The following is a 20,213-nucleotide window of genomic DNA, read 5'->3' on the forward strand; positions in this document are numbered from 1 at the left end:
TTATGCCTGTACCTGGCCTTTGACCACCTTGTATTGTGCCCCGAGGACACTGCTACCAGCCTCTACTTCAGGCTTGCAAATTCCTGAGAGCTGCTCCCAAGTGGTTGTGGTGCAGTTTTTGGGTCACTCTTCACCACCCAAGTCTCCCTAGGCCTTTTCAGATTGCTGCTGTAAAAAAGCTCCTTGACAGTTTTTGGGGGCGGAGTTAGTCATCCAGGCACCCAGAATGCCCCTGGCAATACATCTCTAGGTGAGTGGGGCAGGATTCCAGTGTGCTATGGGGTGTGGTCAGTTCTTTCTACCAATTCAGTGCAGTTTCTGCCCCAGCTTGTGAAAATGCACTGGGAATACCATGGCCAAGTCTTCTGAAATCCCAAAGCTTCCCTTGCAGCCCAATGCTGAGCCTGTGTGTCTTCACTGCTCTGATTACCCCACAGGGATCTGTCCAGAAAGGTGGGGATGGGGTGGGATCTGGAAAGGTGGCTGGAGTTTGTGGCTCTGATCAGCCCAGAGCTGTCTTGTCCCCCTCCCCCAGCTCTTTCCCTGTTGCTGGAGTTCACAGGACTGTCAATACAGTTCTCAGAATTGTAGATATTTTGTTCTTTAATCTGACATTGCTACCTGTTTCTTCTGAAGATAGAATGAGGAGTTTGAAAAAGTAAAAGAAGTCCAGTCAGTCTGGAGAATAGCATGTGAGCTGGAAAAGAGGCAAAATGTGAGGGTTCAGGAAAACCCACTGAACATGGTCATTCTCCTTTGTTCCAACTCAGGAATTCCTGTCCCATTGTCTAAAAGAGAATACCTCACTCTAAAACAGGCATTTACTCAGAGGCAGTAGGACCCATGTGGGGAGTGAAATGATCTGTTGTTCACTGTTGAGAGTTTATCTGCTTTCAGTGTGGAGAGGCTTCAAGAAGCAGAGAATTGACTTGAGTGTAGAAAGACTGGAGTGAAAAGATTAAACTCAACATTGAAAAGTGTTATAATTTCAGCAGAACTAGGTCAATGTTGACAGCTTATGTGGTATGATGGGGTGGAAGCTTTACCACAATGGTTTGAGAAGTTGATAAAAGTGAGAGTAGACAACTAGGGACTCTTTCAAGAAGTATGTATCTTAAAGAAGAGAGAGCACACCTAAAACCAAAATAATATTGAATGTCAACTGTAATTGAAAAATAAAAAAATTAAAATAAAATAGCCATAAAAATCTAAAAACAAACCAAACCAAAACAAAATAAAAAAAACCCAAAAAACAAAGGAGGAGAGAGCAAGAGAATGGTTATTGACGGGAACAATCCTGGGCTGTTCTGTCTGTTTCTGATGTGAAGTTTCAGAATGAGTTTCCAGGGTGGTGGAAATCAGTCAGTTTGGAAGGAAAGGCTTGAAAGTACAGAGTGGAGAGGGAACAGTGCACAGAACCAGCTCTTGAGAAGGTAGTAGGAGGCAGGGACTGCTCGCACGAGGGGTGGCATTGCCCTAAGACAGGAGGAGAGAGGAGGGACACCTCATTCTTTGTCAGGTGGGAAAGTGGATAGAGTGGGAGTGGAAGCAGGTGAGTTTGTAGGTTTGAGCTCTCATATTTAAGAAGCTAATTAATATGAGAAATGGAGGGAAAACTGTGGCAGTCGCTACAACAATTGTGAAGGTAGGACTCCTGGCAGAAGCTAAAGTACCTGGAGGTAATGATTATAGGATCCGGGGTAAAAGAGAGAGTGCCTTAAGGTAAGAAAACAACTAGAATCAAAGTGTCCCGCACCAGGTGTGCTATCTTTAGTAGCAGACTACAGACTCCAGGCTTTCCCACGCTTAGCCTCACTCGCCCCCTTACTCTGCTTATTTCAGTATCACCAGGGAGGCCCCATTATTGCAGTGCAGGTGGAGAATGAATATGGTTCGTTTAATAAGGATAAAGATTACATGCTATATCTCCAAAAGGTAAGAAACATTTGATTTGTCTCCATACTTTCATGCGTCCTTCCTCAATATGTCTCTTTTACAGGATGTATTTCTGACTTTGCTGTATGATTTTATGTTAGGCACTGTGAGTTATCGAATACGAGATCAGACAATTAAGTTCACAAACTTGTTGCAACAATGTTGCTAACTTTTTTGATATCAGAGGGTTTATTCATTATGAATTTGTACCAACTGGACAAACAGTTAACCAAATTCACTATTTGGAAGTGCTGAAAAGGCTGCATGAAAAAGTTAGACAAGCTGAACTTTTTGCCAACAATCCATGGCTCTTGCATCACGACAATGCACCAGCTCACACGGCACTGTCTGTGAGGGAGTTTTTAGCCAGTAAACAAATAACTGTATTGGAACACTCTCCCTACTCACCTGATCTGGCCCCAAGTGACTTCTTTCTTCACCTGAAGATAAAGGAAATATTGAAAGGAGGCATTTTGAGGACATTCAGGACATCAAGTGTAATACAGTGACAGCTCTGATGGCCATTTCAGAAAGGGTTCCAAAATTGCTTTGAAGCGTGAACTAGGTATTGGCATGGGTGCATAGCTTCCCAAAAGGAGTACTTCGAAGGTGACCGTAGTGATATTCAACAATGAGGTATGTAGCACTTTTTCTAGGATGAGTTCGCAAATTTAATTGACAGACCTCATATAGACGATCAAGTTCAATTTCTCTGTGAATCTACAATATGGTCAGGGTGATCAAGATGCACTTAAATAACTTTATGATGAAATAAAATATGATGTGAAAAGATTATTCCTTTCTGTTGCTATCTCTATGACCCATGATTCTCATGAACGCCGGGGTTGGTGAATTTACATCCATAGTAAATAAATAATACTTCATGAACTTAAGGATGATGGCTATCATCCAGCAGCTTTCTTACCGATAGTACTAACATTCTTTCTTCTGTTGCCTTTGCTCCTTCATGTGGGGGATATTTCAGACCAAGGAATAATTCAGTCCTTCCTGGTGTCTTTGTTGGCTCCTCCGTCACTGACTTCCCACATTCAGGAATCTGAGGAGTTCTAGTCTAAACTGGACTCTTCCCCAAGCTGCTAAGCAGGAGTCAGGGGCCCATGTTAGCTCTGTCCACACAGAGACCTATGGGTGGAATGGCCTAGAGAGCAGTGGGAGGAGTTGCCAGCTGGACAGGGAAGAGAGAGCAGGTGACGAGAGAGGGAGGAGTGAGTGCTGGGCTCCACAGATGTCCTGGCTCCTGCCCTATAGCTGTGGTTTCCAGAGCTGGACGAGGCCCATGAGAAATTCCCCTCCCTAACATTTCTCAGGGCATCACATCAGACGCCCTCAAATCAATCTCATTCAGCTAGCATTATTTTTCCTTGATTTTTAAAATTTATCATGTGACTCCCAGGCCCAGATATGGTTCAGTGAACGTATAAGACACACAGAGAGGGTCTTCTCACCCTTGGCCATCTGTCTGCTTCCTATGCCATTAGTAAATATGATTTTCAAATTAGTTTCCCCATTTCCCAACACTGTGGCAGGCTTCCTTGCTTCCTTTGAGTGTCCAGGTAGAATCCAAATTTTGTTAAGTTTCTCTTTGATTATCCTTGGGGCCCTATAGCCTCAGCTTCTCCCCTTCAAGCACAAAGAGTTTCCCAAGTCTTCTTTCTCTCTTTCTCTCAGATTTAGATCTCCCCTCAGGGCATTTCCTTATAAACTTAGCCTTGTGCTTTCCCTCTTGAGGTTATGGGGTATCAGAGCCCATATTTAGCTGCTTTTGTGGTCTTTCCTGGGAAAAACACCGCACTGGGACAGAGACTGCAATTTCCCTCAATTTACTGAGTTTCAGATGGTCAGACTCTCAATTAAAACATTTTTTCCAGCTCACACGCTGCCCATCTGAGCCCAATTGTATTTATTTCCTAATCTCCTCCTTCCCAAGGGGGCAAGGGAAGTGGGTTCATTTTGTCCACTTTTCTCAACAGGCCCTGCTGAAAAGAGGGATTGTGGAGCTGCTCTTGACCTCAGATTCTGAGAAAGAAGTGCTAAGAGGCTCCATAAAAGGAGGTACACATTTAGACTTATTTTAAGGGAGAACCAGTTTGAATCTTGAACAAGCATCAGAAAGAACCAAGAATATTTCTGATACCTGTCTTTCCCATGTACATTGAAGTGGACCATAGAGATTTGATATTACAACAGATGAGGACTCAAGGTCAAAGTGAAAAGAGTTCATTTGGCAACTTCATCACTTTTCCTTTTTCCTGTTGTCCTTCATCAACAAAGCCATAATTGAGTTCCTCTGTCCCCAGTACACCTTTCCATCTTTCATAATTTTTCTGTGGCTGAGAACCTGGATTGGTGCTGGGTAGGCTTAGAATGAAGGCCTTCTCCACCAACACTGAGAATTCTAGGGAGAAGAAGAAGAAGATAGGTGTTGTGTCAGGCAGCCAGCCTCAGCAGAGTCCCAGTCCTGGGATCCTGCAACCTGAGGTGCACTGTGGACTCTGAGAAGGTCTTAGAGAATAAAGTAGCTGAATAATTCAGAACAAAGTTATAAGCTGATGTTACTGAGCAGCCAGATGGGCCCAGGGGAATATCTGTCAAGTAGTTCTTAGCTTAAGACTAGCTTCTTCTGTAGACTGCTGTTCTCTCCTTAAAGCTTTTTGGTGCTTCTTCCCCACATTGTTATGGTATAATAGAAAGTGTGCTGGACTTGGGGTCAGGAAATAGTCATTTACTTCCTAGGTCTAATCAAGTTGTGTGACCTTGGGCTGTTCCATTTCTCTGGAACAGTATCCAATGCTGTGAGGAGACATATGACAGTCCTTTGTACATTGCAGTGTGGAATACAAGTGCTATCTCATTATCCTTACTACTCAACACAGCCTCCTTCTGTGAGCAAATTGTGGGCCTCTATCCCGTCCCTGTTGGCACTTGTCACGATGCCTCATGCAGTACCTCTCCCTTTTCTCTACAGTACTGGCCACCATCAATATGAACACATTTCAGGAAAATGCTATCAACTCCCTTTATAAGATGCAGGTAAGGACACCTTAGTGATGAAGAGTCTTAGTCTCTTCACCTGTCATGAATCCCGCCCCCTCACCCCAGCCTGTGCAACTGGTGTTCAATGAGGAGAGGAGGCTTGACAGAAAGACTGCAGCTTTTCCCCTGGAGTCTCAGCTGGGTCCCAAAGCAATTGGGGGAATTTATGTCTTTTGTCATGGGGAATGAGGAGGAAATTCTGCTTCTGTCACCTGTGTTAGTGGAGCACCTCGTGGAGATGACCAGATGAAAGGTGAGGGGGTTATGTGAGGTAAACAAGAGGGAGATGATGTTTTCTGTACTCTGAGAGGACAGAGCTCAGAAATGGGCCATGTGTATTGTTGACAGAGGAATCATGCCTAGCTTTGGTGGGGTCAGCCTTTTTTAACGTAGCTGTGCAAATTATGGGAATAAGTAACTGTATTGCACATGAATTTATTTAACAAACATGGATTGAGTAGCTCTTAGTTTCCTCTCAGTGGGTGACCCCCTTGATCGTTACAAAGATGGATAATGTCAGGGATTATATCCTCTCTCCACAGAACAGGGTTGAGCTCTGACAGACCAAATATAATTATGGTTTCCTCTGCTTAATACACTTTCCTGGGTTTCCTTTGTGCCTAGGATAATATCTAAAACTCGGTCCATGGCCTGTGTGCCTGACAGTCTTCATTTCCAACTTCAGCCCTCACTGGTCTTCTCCCTCATCCATGAAGGCCTTCTGTAATTCCTGCAAAGTGTGGCACTCTCGCTTGGCTAGAGCCTCCCCAGTGCCCTCTCCTCAGCCTTACACCCTTCTCCACAAGTTTTAATTAAAGAACTAATCCATTCTTACTTTCTTTTCTCACTAATTTCTTCAGTTTCTGACCTATTAATAGTAAAAAGAAGGGATTCTGCTGGGGGTAGATCCATGGTTCTCTCTAGTTTTCAGTGCATTTAATAAGTCTCTTTTGTTGTTTCTTTTTTCTTTTCTTTTTTTTTTTAAGTCAACTTTTTATTTTATTTTATTAGGGAAGGGGAACAGGACTTTTGTTGGGGAACAGTGTGTACTTCTGGGACTTTTCCAAGTCAGGTTGTTGTCCTTTGAATTTTAGTTGTGGAGGGCGCAGCTGAGCTCCGGGTCCAGCTCCTGTTGTTAGTTGCAGGGGGTGCAGCTCACCATCCCTTGCGGGAGTCGAGGAGTCGAACTAGCAACCTTATGGTGAGAGCCGGCACTCCAACCAACTGAGCCATCCAGGAGCTCAGCGGCAGCTCAGCTCAAGGTGCCATGTTCAATCTTAGTTGTGGGAGGCGCAGCCCACCATCCCTTGTGGGAGTCAAGGAGTCGAATCAACAATCTGTGTTTGAAAGCCCATGCTCCAACCAGTTGAGCCATCTGGCCACCCGGGAGCTGAGCGGCAGCTCATTGACTTCATTCTAACTGTGGAGGGTGCAGCTCGCTGGCCCATGTAGGAATGAATCCAACTGGCAGCCCCATTGCCCAGAGCTCGCACTCTATCCAACTGAGCTACCCGACTGCCCTTGTTTCTTTTTTTTCTCTTGCTACTTTTTAAAACAGCTTTATTCATGCACCATTAAATTCACCCATTGTAAGAATACAATTCAATATAGAGAATTTTAGAACCATCCCCACAATCTAAAATTTCCGTATGCTCATTTGTAGTTAATCCCCTGCTCCCATGTCCAGCCCTAGGCAACCACTGATTTGCTCTCTATCAACTTGCATTTTCTAGACATTTCATATAAAAAGAATCATAGAATATTTACTTTTTTGCATCTATCTGGCTAGTTTCAGGCAGCTTGATGGTCTTGAGATCCATTCTTACTGTAGCATGAGTCAGTACTTTATTCCTTCTGATAGCTGAGAGGATCATGCTTTTGTTGTCATATCTCTACAGTTACAGCCAAACCCAAAGGTCATGCAGCTTTTCTCATAAGTCCTTTTTGTTTTATATGCTAATATGATTAATATGATTTTTGAATATTGACCCAGTCTTTTAAAAAAGTTTTTATTAAAATATGGCTAGCATACAATATTATGTTAGTTTCAAGTGTACATCATAGTTGTTTAAAAGTACCCATCTGGCACTATACAGAGATACTACCAATATTATTGATTATATTCCCTATGCTAAAGAAGTGATCACCATAAGTCCAACAATCATCTGACACAGCCTGCTATCACAATATTATTGACTCTATTTCTCCAGTAGTATATTACATCACCAAGACTTATTTGTTTTATATCTGGAACTTTGAACCTCTTATTCTTCTTTATCTTTTCTCTCCTTTTTAAATTTTTCAATTGGAGTTGACATTCAATATTATATTATATTAGATTCAGCTGCATAGCACAGTGTTAGACATTTATATAATTTAAGAAGTGATCCCCCTGACTAGTACCCACCTGGCACTATACATAGTTATTACCATATTATTGATTATGTTCCCTATACTTTACATCCCCATGACTATTTTGTAACTACCAATTTGTACCTCTTAATTTCTTCACCTTTTTCACCATGCTCCCAGCACCCTCCTATTAATCACCCCGATAGATCTAGTACCCATCTGACACCATACATAGTTACTACAATATTGTTGACTATATTCCTTATGCTCTAGGAAGTAGTCATCCCCATGACTACTGTGTAACGACCAATTTGTTTGTATTTATTAATCCCTTCCCCTTTTCACTCATCCCCAGTCCCCTCTCATCTGGCAGCCATCAAAATGTTCTCTGTATCTATGAGTTTGTTTCTGTTTTGTTTGTTTATTTTGTTCTTTAGATTCTACTTATAAGTGAAATCGTATGACATTTGTCTTTCATTGTCTGACTTACTACACTCAGCACAATACACTTTAGGTCCATCTATGTTGTTGCAGATGGCCATAATTCTTTCTTGTTTTATAGCTGAGTAATATTTCATTGTATGTATGTACCACCTCTTCTTTATCCACTCATCCATTCAGGGACACCCAGATTGCTTTCATATCTTGACTATTGTAAATAATGCTGCAATGAACATGTGGATGGGCACGTGCCCTTAAAGTAGTGTTTTGAGTTTGTTTGGATAAATACCTAGAAATGGAATTAGTCGGTCCTTCTTTAAACTTCTTTAACCATAAAGGTTATGGTCTTTGTTTTAAAGTCTATTTTGTCTGGTATAACTATTGTTACCCCAGCTATTTGTTTGTTTCCATTTTCATGAAATATCTTTTTCCATCCCTTTACTTTCAGTCTGTGTGTGTCTTTTAATCTGAAGAAAGTCTCTTGTAGGCAGCATATGCAAAGGTCTCGTTTTCTTATCCACTCAGCCCCCTTATATTTGATTGAAGCATTTAATACATTTAGATTGAAAGTAATTGTTGATAGCTATGTAGTTATTGCCATTTTATTATTCATATTATATATATAATTTTTTCATCTTAAAGAAGTCCCTCTAAAATTTCTTGTAATACTGGTTTGGTGATGATGAACTCCTTTAGCTTATTCTTGTCTGGGAAGCTCTTTATCTGTCCTTTAATTCTAAATAACAGCTTTGCTGGGTAGAATAATCTTGGTAGTTGGTCCTTGTTTTCCATCACTTTGTATATTTACTGCCAATCCCTTCTGACCTGCAGAGTTTCTATTGAGAAATCAACTGATAGTCTCATGGGAGCTCCCTTGTAGGTAACCAACTGCTTTTTTCTTGTGTTTTTAAGATTCTCTCTTTGTCTTTAAACTTTCACATTTTAATAATGATGTGTCTTGGTGTTGTCTTCTTTGGATTCATCTTGTTTGGGACTCTATGTGCTTCCTGGGCTTGTATATCTATTTTCTTCACCAAGTTAAGGAAATTTTCTGTCATTGTTTCTTTCTTTTTTTTTTCTGTACACAAATGTGGCTTTCTGAAATTATATAGTATGTAACTTTTTGAGATTGTCTTTTTTTCACTCACCATCATGCCCTAGAAGATTCACCCATGTTATTACCTGTATCAATAGTTCATTCCTCTTTATTGCTGAGTAGAATTCTGTGGTATGGATGAACCACAGTTTGTTTAACCATCTGTCATTATTTCTTCAGATAGGTTTTCAATTTCTTGCTCTCTCTCTTCTTCTGGTAACCCTGTAATGTGAATGTTGGTATGTTTGATGTTGCCCCAGAGGCCCCTTAAACCTCTCCTCAATTTTTTGGATTCTATTTTCTTTTTGCTGTTCTGGTTGCGTGTTTTCTGCTACCTTATCTTCTACATCACTGGTTTGATCCTCTGATTTGTCTGATCTACTGTTGATTCCCTGTATTGTATTCTTCATTTCCAGTATTATATTCTTTATTTCTGACTGGTTCTTTTTTATATTTTCTAACTCTATTTGTTTCTTTTTTTAAAATGTTTTGGGATGACAATTGTTAGTGAAATTACATAGATCTCAGGTGTACAATTCTGTATTACATCAACTATAAATCCCATTGTGTGTTCACAACCAAGAGTCAGTTCTCCTTCCATCACCATATATTTGATCCACTTACCCTCATCTCCCTCCCCCCACCCCCTTTACCTTCTGGTAACCACTAAACTATTGTCTGTGTCTATAAGTTTTTGTTTCTCATTTGTTTGTCTTGTTCTTTTGTTGTCTTTGGTTTATATACCACATATCAGTGAAATCATATGGCTCTCTGCTTTTTCTGTCTTACTTATTTCACTTAGCATTATACTCTCAAGATCCATCCATGTTGTCACAAATGGTCCTATTTCATCTTTTCTTACCGCTGAATAGTATTCCATTGTGTATATATACCACAACTTCTTTATCCATTCATCTATCGAAGGACATTTTGGTTGTTTCTATGTCTTGGCCACCGTAAAAAAAGCTGCAATGAACATTGGAGCACACGGGTCTTTATGTATAAATGTTTTCACATTTTTTGGTAGATACCCAGGAGAGAGATTGCTGGGTCATATTGTGATTCTATTCATAATTTTTTGAGGAACCTCCACACTGCCTTCCATAGCGGCTACACCAGTCTGCATTCCCACCAACAGTGTATGAGGGTTCCTTTTTCTCCACAGCCTCTCCAACACTTGTTGCTATTTGTCTTGTTGATGATAGCCATTCTGACTGGGGTGAGGTGATATCTCATTGTGGTTTTTATTTGCATTTCTCTGATGATTAGTGATGTTGAGCATTTTTTCATATGTCTATTTGCCATTTGTATATCCTCTTTGGAGAAATGTCTCTTCAGGTCCTCTGCCCATTTTTCAATTGGGTTGTTTGTTTTTTTTTGTTGTTGAGTTTCATGAGTTCCTTGTATATTTTGGATATTAGCCCCTTATCGGAGGCACTGTTTGCAAAAATCTTCTCCCATTCAGTCGGTTGCCTCTTTATTTTGTCGATGGTTTCTTTTGCTGTGCAGAAGCTTTTAAGTTTCATATAGTCCCATTCGTTTATTTTAGCTTTTGCTTCCATTGCCTTTGGAGTCAAATTTATAAAATGCTCTTTGAACCTGAGGTCCATAAGTTTAGTACCTACGTTTTCTTCTATGCAGTTTATTGTGTCAGGTCTTATGCTTACGTCTTTGATCCATTTTGAATTAATTTTGGTACATGGTGACAGATAGCAGTCCAGTTTCATTCTTTTGCACATGGCTATCCAATTCTCCCAGCACCATTTATTGAAGAGGCTGTCTTTCCTCCATTGCATGTTTTTAGCTTCTTTGTCAAAAGTTATTTGTCCATATTTATGTGATTTTATTTCTGGGTTCCCAATTCTATTCCATTGGTCTATGTGTCTGTTTTTTCTGCCAATACCATGCTGTTTTGATTATTGTAGCACTGTAGTACAAGCTAAAGTCAGGGAGTGCGATACCTCTCATATTGTTCTTTTTTCTTAAGATTGCTTTGGCTATTTGGAGTCTTTTGTGGTTCCAAACAAATCTGATGATTTTTTGTTCTATTTCTTTAAAAAATAATATTGGGATTCTGATGGAATGGCATTAAATCTGTATATTGCTTTGGGTAATATGGCGATTTTAACTATGTTGATTCTTCCAATCCATGAGCACGGAATGTCTTTCCATTTCTTCGTGTCTTCTTCAATTTCTTTCAAAAATGTCTTATAGTTTTCAGCATATAGGTCCTTCACATCCTTGGTTAAGTTTATTCCTAGGTATTTTATTCTTTTTGCTGCCATTGCTAAGGGAATTGTTTTTTGTATTTCTTTTTCTGAGATTTCATTGTTAGTATATAGAAATACAATGGACTTTTGTATGTTGATTTTGTAGCCAGCAACTTTACTGTTTCGTTGATTGTTTCTAATAGCTTTTTGGTGGAGTCTTTAGGGTTTTCTCTATATAGCATCATGTCATCTGCAAAGAGTGATAATTTAACTTCTTCATTCCCAATTTGGATGCCTTTTATTTCTTTCTCTTGCCTGATGGCTCTGGCAAGGACTTCCAATACTATGTTGAAAAGCAGAGGTGATAGCCCTGCTATCAGGGCCAGGGACAGCCCTGTCGTGTTCCTGAACGTAAAGCAAAGGGCTTCAGTTTTACACCATTAATTATGAGATTAGCTGAGGGCTTGTCATATATGACCTTCATTATGTTAAGGTATTTTCCTTCTATACCTATTTATTAAGTGTTTTAATCATAAATGGATGTTGTATCTTGTCAAATGCTTTTTCTGTATGAATTGATATAATCATATGATTTTTGTCCTTTATTTTGTTTATGTGATGTATCACATTGATGGATTTGTATATGTTGAACCATCCTTGTGTCCTGGGGATGAACCCCACTTGGTCGTGATGAATAATCTTTTTAATGCATTATTGTATTCGACTTGCTAGAATTTTGTTTAGTGTTTTCGCATCAGTATTCATCAGAGATATTGGTGTGTAATTCTCTTTTTTGTTGTTGTCCTTACCAGGTTTTGGTATCGGGGTAATGTTGGCCTCATGAAATGAGTTAGGGAGTACTGTCTCTTCTTCAATTTATTTGGAAGAGTTTGAGCAGGATTGGTATTAGATCCTCTTTGAAGGTTTGGTAGAATTCATTAGTGAAGCCGTCTGGTCCCGGACTTTTGCTTTTGGGAAGGTTTTGGATCACTGATTCAATTTCGTTACTGGTGAACGGTCTGTTTAGATTTTCCAGTTCTTCATGGTTCAGCCTTGGAAGGCTATATGTTTCTACGAAGTTGTCCATTTCCTCTAGGTTATTGAATTTGGTGGCATATAATCCTTCATAGTATTCTTGCATGATCCTTTGTATTTCTGTGGTGTCTGTGATAGCTTCCCCTTTTTCATTTCTGATTTTGTTAATTAGTGTCTTCTCTCTTTTTATCTTAGTGAGTCTAGCCAAGGGTTTGTCGATTTTGTTAATCTTTTCAAAGAACCAGCTCTTTGTCACATTAATTTTTTTCTATTGTCTGTTTGTTCTCTATTTCATTTAGTTCTGCTCTGATTTTTGTTATTACCTTTCTTCTGCTGACCTTGGGTTTCACTTGTTTTCTTTTTCTAGTTCTTTAAGGTGTAACATGAGGTTATTTATTTGGGATTTTTCTTGTTTCTTGAGATAGGCCTGTAATGATATAAATTTCCCTCTTAAAACTGTTTTCGCCGCATCCCAAAAATTTTGGTAGGATGTATTTTCATTGTCATTTGTTTCTATGTATCTTTTGATCTCTCCTCTAATTTCTTTTTGACACAGTCATTTTTTAAAAGTACGTTGTTTAATCTCCATGTGTGTGTGTTTTTTCCTGGTTTCTTTTCGCTGTTGATATCCAATTTCAAAGCCTTGTGATCAAAGAATATGCTTGGTATGATTTCAATCTTCTTAAATTTGCTGAGGCTGATTTTATGACCCAATATATGGTCTATCCTTGAGAATGTTTCATGTACACTCGAAAAGAATGTATAGTCTGATGTTTTAGGATGAAGTGCTCTATATATGTCAATTATGTCCATTTCATTTAATATGTCATTTAGGGCTGCTATTTCGTGATTTATTTTCTGTTTTGATGATCTATCCATAGCTGTCAATGATGTATATAAGTCCCCTAGTATAATTGTGTTTTGGTCAATTTCTCCCTTTAGTTCTGTTAGTAGTTGCTTAGTATATTTTGGTGCTCCCTGATTGGGGGCACAAATATTGACGACTGTTATGTCTTCTTGTTGTATAGTCCCCTTTACCATTATGAAATGTCCATCTTTGTCTTTTGTTATCTTTTTCAACCTGAAGTCTGTTTCATCTGATATCATTATGGCTACACCTGATTCTTCTGGGTACCATTTGCTTCGAGTGTCAATTTCCACCCTTTCACTTTGAGTCTATGCTTGTCCTTGTAGCTGAGATGTGTCTCTTGGAGACAGCATATGGATGGGTTTAGTTGTCTTATTTAATCTGCTACTCTGTGCCATTTCATTGGTGAGTTCAGTCCATTTACTTCATTTTTTATTTATTTTTATTAAATTTATTGGGGTGACAATTGTTAGTAAATTTACATAGATTTCAGGTGTACAATTCTGTATTACATCGTCTATAAATCCCATTGTGTGTTCACCACCCAGAGTCAGTTCTCCTTCCATCACCATATATTTGATCTCAGTCCATTTACTTTTATGGTGGTACGGTTGATACGTGAGGATTTTCTATCATTCTATCTTTAGTTTTCTGGTAAGACTGTGTCTCCATTGTTTCATTGCCTTTCTGTTGTTGTCTATTATTTCTGTGTGGTGGTATTCTATGACGTTTCTCTCTGTTTCTTCTATTATTACAATACATATTTCAGTTCTGGATTTTTTTTGAGTGGTTGCCCTTAAGTTTATGTAAAAGAAAGTTTGATATTTAAAGTATTCCATTTTCTTCAGCACACCTATATTTCCATATTCTGGTTGAGTCCTTTACTTTCCCCCTTTTTATGTTTTGGTTGCCACAAATTGTTCCAGTGATGGTAGTCGAATGCCTTCTTTAGTATTTCTTGTAGTGCAGGTTGTGTATTAGAAAATTCCCTCAGCGTCTGTATGTCTGGAGGTCTTTAATTCTCCTTCATATCTGAAGGATACATTGCTGGGTATATTATTCTTGGCTCATTATTTCTCTCTTTCAATAGTTTGTATATTAGGTTCCACTCCCTCCTGACTTGTAGGGTTCCTGATGAGAAATTTGATCATAGGTTACCATCTTCTTTTCCCTGGCTGCCTTGAAGATTCTTTCTTTGTCATTGATTTTTGACAGCTTCAATACAATATGCCTTGGAGAAGGCCTGTTAGGGTTGAGGTAATTAGGTGTTCTATTTGCTTTGTGGATTCGAGGATCCAGTTCTGTCCACAAGTTTGGGAAGTTCTCATTGACTGTTTGAATACACTCTGTTCCCTTCTCTCTTTCTTCTCCTTCCGGTATGCCCATTATTCTTATATTGCTCTTTCTGATTGAGTGAGAAAGTTCTTGTAGAGTTCCTTCATTTCTTTTAAGTCTCAAGTCTCTTTCTTCTTCCATCCGTGTCATTTCCAGATTTCTATCTTCGATGTCACTGATTCTTTCCTCCATCTGGTGAACTCTACTACCTAAGCTGGCTATTTCATTCTTCATTTCTTCTGTTGGGTTCTTAATCTCCAGAAATTCCATTTGGTTCTTTTTCAAAATTTCAATTTCTTTGGTAAAATGTTCATATTGTTCTTTGATTGTGTTTCTGAGTTCATTAAACTGCCTTTCTGTGTTTTCTTGCATCTCGTTGAGTTTTTTCAGAACTGCAATCTTGAATTCTCTGTCATTTAAGTCACATATTTCTATGTCTTTAAGTTTATTTTCTGGAGACTTTTCACTTTTTTTCTGAGCTGGTTTGTTGCTTTGGTTATTCATGGAAATTAATGATTTATTATTTCTCTTCCTAGATATCTGCAGGTGTGGGTTCTGCAACAGGTTGATAGGAAGAGGTCTTTGTTTTGTTTTCCAGTACGTGTTTGTAGAATTTTTTATTTTCTTCGGACTGCAGCCTTTTTTTCTCTTTCACACTGTATTGTTATGATTTTTCTGCACTATTCCAGCTTCTCATACAATGGGAGAATTCCCTGGAAGGCGGGTTTCTCCTCTGTTAATAGTTCGCCTGGATAATAGGGAGCAGTGTTCCTGTGGCATTGCAGAGAGCTTTTGAAGTTCCAAAGCTCTTCTTGCACCAGATTCAGAGGCCATGGGTTTCAGCAGTTCTCTTTACTCCTGCAGGGATCTGGCCAGATAGGTGGGGACAGGGGCGGGTGAATTGTGAGAATTGGTCTAGAGCAATGGCGGCGACCACCACCACAGCCGGTCCTGCTTGCACAGCTCCCTCCCCTTTACCAGAAGTAGTTGGGCTGTGAATCTGTGTTTGTGGACCACAGTTCTCAGAACTGCAAATATTGTGTTCTTTTGATGTGACACTGCTACTGTTCTACTCCTAGCACGGTGCAGGTGGGGGCGGGGTGAGCTCTGGGAGGGTAGGAAGGGGGCGGCTAGTCTCAGTGTCTAAGGCTTCTGTTCTCTGTTGGGCAGTGAGGGCTTAAACCACCATTTTCCGTCTTCTTCCCTCAGTCTTTACTCCGAGGTCTCTGCCGTGAGCATTGGGTTCAGCCATGTTATATGCGGTCCCCTCAGCCATGTGGGCCATAAATGGAGCCCTAGCAGTCTGAGTTCTTCCCTCTCCTGCAGCTGCGGTAGTTCCCGGATGCAAGGAGCTCTGAGCACTTAGCTACGTCTGCGTCCTGCACCAGCGTGTCTCCGTCTCCGCACTTCTAGCTTCCCTCTCCCCTGCTCGGGCAATTTGTCCACCTTTAGGTGAATTCAGTACTGAGCCTCTTCATCTTGCCTTTCTGCTGTGCAGGGAGTCCTTTGTGGAGTTATAGTTTTTCAATTTGTTGTAAATTCCAGGGGAGATTTCCAGAAATCACGTTGCCATTTTGATGTAATGTTTTCTATTTTATCGCCACCTTAGGAAAAATAAAAACAGAAATAAAACCCTGACAGGTCATCCTTTAGCTCCTTATGTTCTCTTATCATGTCTGCCTTGAGTCTATTTAGTTTTATTTTGTGCTCTCAAATTATAGAAGTGATTGTTACATTGACATTTTAAATTTATGCCAAATTTTTGGGCCACAATTTTGACCTGTGCCATGGCAATTTTTTGGTGTTCTTCCTTTTAATTTATTTTTAAATTTTTTTTTATTGGTAACAGTGTGTTTCTTCCAGGACCCATTAGTTCCAAGTCAAGTTGTCGTCCTTCAATCTAGTTGTGGAAGGCACAGCTCAGCTCCAAGTTCAGTTGCGCAACCCACCATCCCATGCTGCAACTTTGTTGTTAAGAGCACACACTCTAACCAACTGAGCCATTCGGCTGTCCATCGGCAGCTCAGTGGCAGCTCAGCTCAAGTGGTTGTCTTTCATCTACTAGTTGTGGAGGGTGCAGCTCACTGGCCCATGTGGGAATTGAACCAGCAACCTTGTTGTTAAGAGCTCTCGCTCTAACCAGCTTAGCTAACTGGCGGCCCCTTTTCTCATTTTTTAAAAATTAAATTTATTAGGGTGACAATGGTTAGTAAAATTACATAGTTTTCAACTGTACAATTCTATAATACTTCACCTATATATCACATTGTGTGCTCTCCACCCAGAGTCAGTTCTCTTTCCATGATCATATATTTGATTCACTTTACCCTTTTCTACCATCCCCCTCCTCCCTTACCTGTAATTTTTTTCCTGTTTTTTTTTCCTCTTTTTTGTTGTAAATTAAAAAAAAAAATTCTGTTCTTGTTCTTTTTTATTAGTATACTCATCTTTGATTGAGATAACTGAGTTTTTGTTGGCTCAAGTGCTTAAGAGAAGTTCTTGTGAGAAAGAATACATGACTGCATTCCAGGCTAATAATATATCTTAATAGCACACTGGTGTATACAAGGATGAATTCTTTTCCTTCCTCTCTTTTTCCCCTTCCTGGCTGTCACCGGGAGCCATCTGAAATTACAGGATTTTCCTCAGATGCCTCACAAGCAGACTTCTTCTTGCTTATATTAAATATTTTTAATTTGTGATTCTTCAATAATTACTTCCTTCTAAGCTTCTGATACACTGCATGATGCAAAGTGCAATCCTTTTACCAGATTGTGCACCCCATTCTGTAATGGCAAATCAGAAATTGTTGGTGTTACACTATAGGGTATTCTTACTTGCTACCGTTTCCTAAAATCTTCAACAAAGAGAATCTTTTCACTGCATTTATTGAACCCCTGGTAGACTTTAAATTCTTTGGCACTGTTTCCTCCTAATTTGTATTTTGAATTTTCAGATGTCTCTTAAATTTATGAAAGATGTTGTTTGTGTTTTAATTTCTCATTCTTCATTTTGATATTGAGGATTTCTAAGAGAAGAATGTTAAATCCACCAATAACACAGTACCACTTTAACACCAGAAGTCAGTCTTCCCTCTTAAATACAAGTGGAAAATCAAGGATCTGTATTCATTTAGTTAAAGTTGCCAATGAAAAAATAATTAAAAACTACAAATAAAAAAGAAAATGGAAACCAGGGAATATAGACATAATTCAGGAAACAGAATATGATATCAAAAATGTTCATCAATATGCATAGAGATATGGATAAGATTATTAATGTGTGAGACAAGTGTGATATATGAAGAAAAAGGGATCATCAAAGGACCAAAATTAAAATCTAACATTTGAAATTAAATATAAAAATTGGAAGGTAAAGTCGAGAAAATTTCCTAAAAATAATTCAAGTCAACAAGATATAAAGTATAAGAGACAACATAAATGTCTTATAAGACCATTTTAGGAGGCCTGACATCTGACTAATAGTTACAAAAAGAAAGGGCAAAGAACACAGAGGGATAGAAATTACAAATAACTAAATAACTAGCATAAGAAAATTTGCTTCAACTGAAAGATATGTATGTCTAGATTGAAAATGCCCCTCAAATTGTCAGCTTAATAAATGATAAAAGAGATGCACATTGTAAAATTAACATCCTATAGAGAGAAAAACCATAGGCTTACATATAAAGCAACAAGAATCAGATGTATAGGATTTTAAAATATTGACACTGCATGATAGAAAGCAATGCAACATGCCTTTAAAATTCTGAGGATAAATGAATTTCAACTTAGAATTTTATACCTGGTCTAAATATTAAACAACTGTATTGGTAAAATAAGATATTTACAGATATTTAAGGACTCAGAATACTTATATTCCATTCACCTTTTTAATGAAAGTGTTTGGAGGATGCAGTAAATGAGGGATTAAATCAAGATAGAACAACACATGGGATCCAGAACATATCATACCCAACCCCAGGGATCAGCTAGGAAAATTCCTTGGATGATGGGTTTTCCGGCTTACAGTGTGACTGTTTTTGATTACAGCAGCATGCTGGAAGATTCCAAGACTGCAATTGAGAATGCATAGTGTGAATGTCTGTCATATTCCCCAATGGAAACCCAGCCATAATGTTCCATTGTAATAAAATGGCACAACAGCTAGTCCTGCTGTGGAGAATATGTCAACTTAAAAAAAAAGAACCTACATTATTTAGCAGCTTTGAAAAGTGAGGCTAAGAGTGAATGCAGGCATCAGGCTGAGAGATTATGGCTTCCAACAGTTGAGACCACCAATAATTTGAATTTTAAAAGAGATGCCTATATTTTCAGGCAAGAGTTAATTCAGAAGGTTGGAAAATGTAATTGCTTTGGTATGTTTTCTTCTAGTTCTAGAAGAAATAAGTCACTTACAATCCAGAGGCAATATAATATAATGGTTAAGAATGTGAATTCTGGAGGTAGGCTGGCTGAGTTCAAATCCCAGGTCTAACAGTTCCTACCTGAGTGAACTTGGACAAGATTTCTAATTTCAATTTCTTCCTTCGTAAAATAGGGACTGATAGTATCTACCTTACTAGGTTGTTATACAGAATAACAAATTAAATAAAGTACTTCAAACAGTGCTCAGCACATATTAAGAGTTCAATAATCATTATTCATTTTAATATGGTAATAATTACTTTATGTAAATAAAAATATAATCCATAAACACCTGGTAACATTTATGAATTGTTATATACCAAATTGTTTAGTAACAAAAACATACAAAGGAAGAAGAACTGTTAGAAATAGAAAATAGATGAATAGAAACACAATTACAATGGACACTTCAACAAAGATGAGGTAGAATAAAATCAAATAAAGATATAGAGAAAATGAATGATCTACTTAATAGACTGTGTAACTTAGTGGCTGATAGTTTGGTTCAGACCTGGATTTGGATTATGGCTCTGACCTTACCAGCAATGTGACCTTTGAGCCTCAGTTTCTACGTGAGGAATTGCAGTCAGGTCCTTGTGTATCCAAAGCCAGTTTTTTCAACACCACCTTTCGGTATGACGAGATTGGAATTATAGACGGTGCTATCCAGCTATATCAGGGAGGCACGTAAATCTGGAAGGAGTCTGGAGATCACGGCAGTTTAGGAGGAACCAAAGTTGCAGTGGGTGAGGGAGAGTTGGGGGTGGGGTAAGCACTAACGGGAAAAAGTGAAAAGCATAGGTTCTTCAAAGTCTCATCTATTGTATTCAGTTTTTCTGATATTTTTCTTTTTGTCAGACTTAGTATTTTATTTGGTTTCTTTCTAGAGAAATAAGCCCATTATGGTTATGGAATACTGGGTCGGCTGGTTTGACACATGGGGGAGTAGTGAACACAAGGTTACAAATGCGAACAGTAAGTATTTTGCAGTGTTTGACCCAAGTAGAGATGGCCCTGAATCGTGAGTTATTCACACATTTCTCTGCTAGTTAATCAGATAATTCAATTACAACTATTAATTCAACTCATATTATGTATAAGGACTTGCTAGGCCTGAAAGTACACTAGTTAATAAAAATTACCTGGTTCTTACCTGCTGGGAGTTTGTACTTTAGTGGAGCTGATAATTAAGAAATAAAACAGTCAATATAGAGCTCGGCATTTGACAGAGGCATTGAAGCAAACAAAAAAGGTGCAGCGATAGAAAAGACAGGGACAGACTGCAGAGGGGAGGCATGGTGGTCATGGAAGGGTCATGGAAGGTGGTCATGGAAGGGTCTTTTAAGACTTTGCCGAAAGTCTTAATCTTATCTCTGGAAAATTCATAGGACATTGCTGCAGACATGTCAACTGCGTGGTAGTAATTATCAGAAGACAACATGCCATGACAGTTGAGAGAG

General features: G+C 38.9%; 1 protein-coding gene across 1 annotated transcript in view; it reads left to right on the forward strand.

Moving 5' to 3' along the window:
- GLB1L3 (galactosidase beta 1 like 3) overlaps positions 1 to 20,213 on the forward strand; it is a gene marked incomplete at both ends in the record, with an annotated part of 51,686 nt that overhangs the window by 17,275 nt on the left and 14,198 nt on the right. Inside the window, 4 exons of the mRNA XM_081037166.1 lie at positions 1,843 to 1,935; positions 3,927 to 4,008; positions 4,922 to 4,986; positions 19,641 to 19,728. Of these exons, the coding sequence (XP_080893292.1) occupies positions 1,843 to 1,935; positions 3,927 to 4,008; positions 4,922 to 4,986; positions 19,641 to 19,728 (328 nt within the window). The remainder of the gene's footprint in view (positions 1 to 1,842; positions 1,936 to 3,926; positions 4,009 to 4,921; positions 4,987 to 19,640; positions 19,729 to 20,213) is intronic.

Source organism: Rhinolophus hipposideros (assembly GCF_964194185.1).
Source record: "Rhinolophus hipposideros genome assembly, chromosome: 24".
Lineage (NCBI taxonomy): Eukaryota > Metazoa > Chordata > Mammalia > Chiroptera > Rhinolophidae > Rhinolophus > Rhinolophus hipposideros.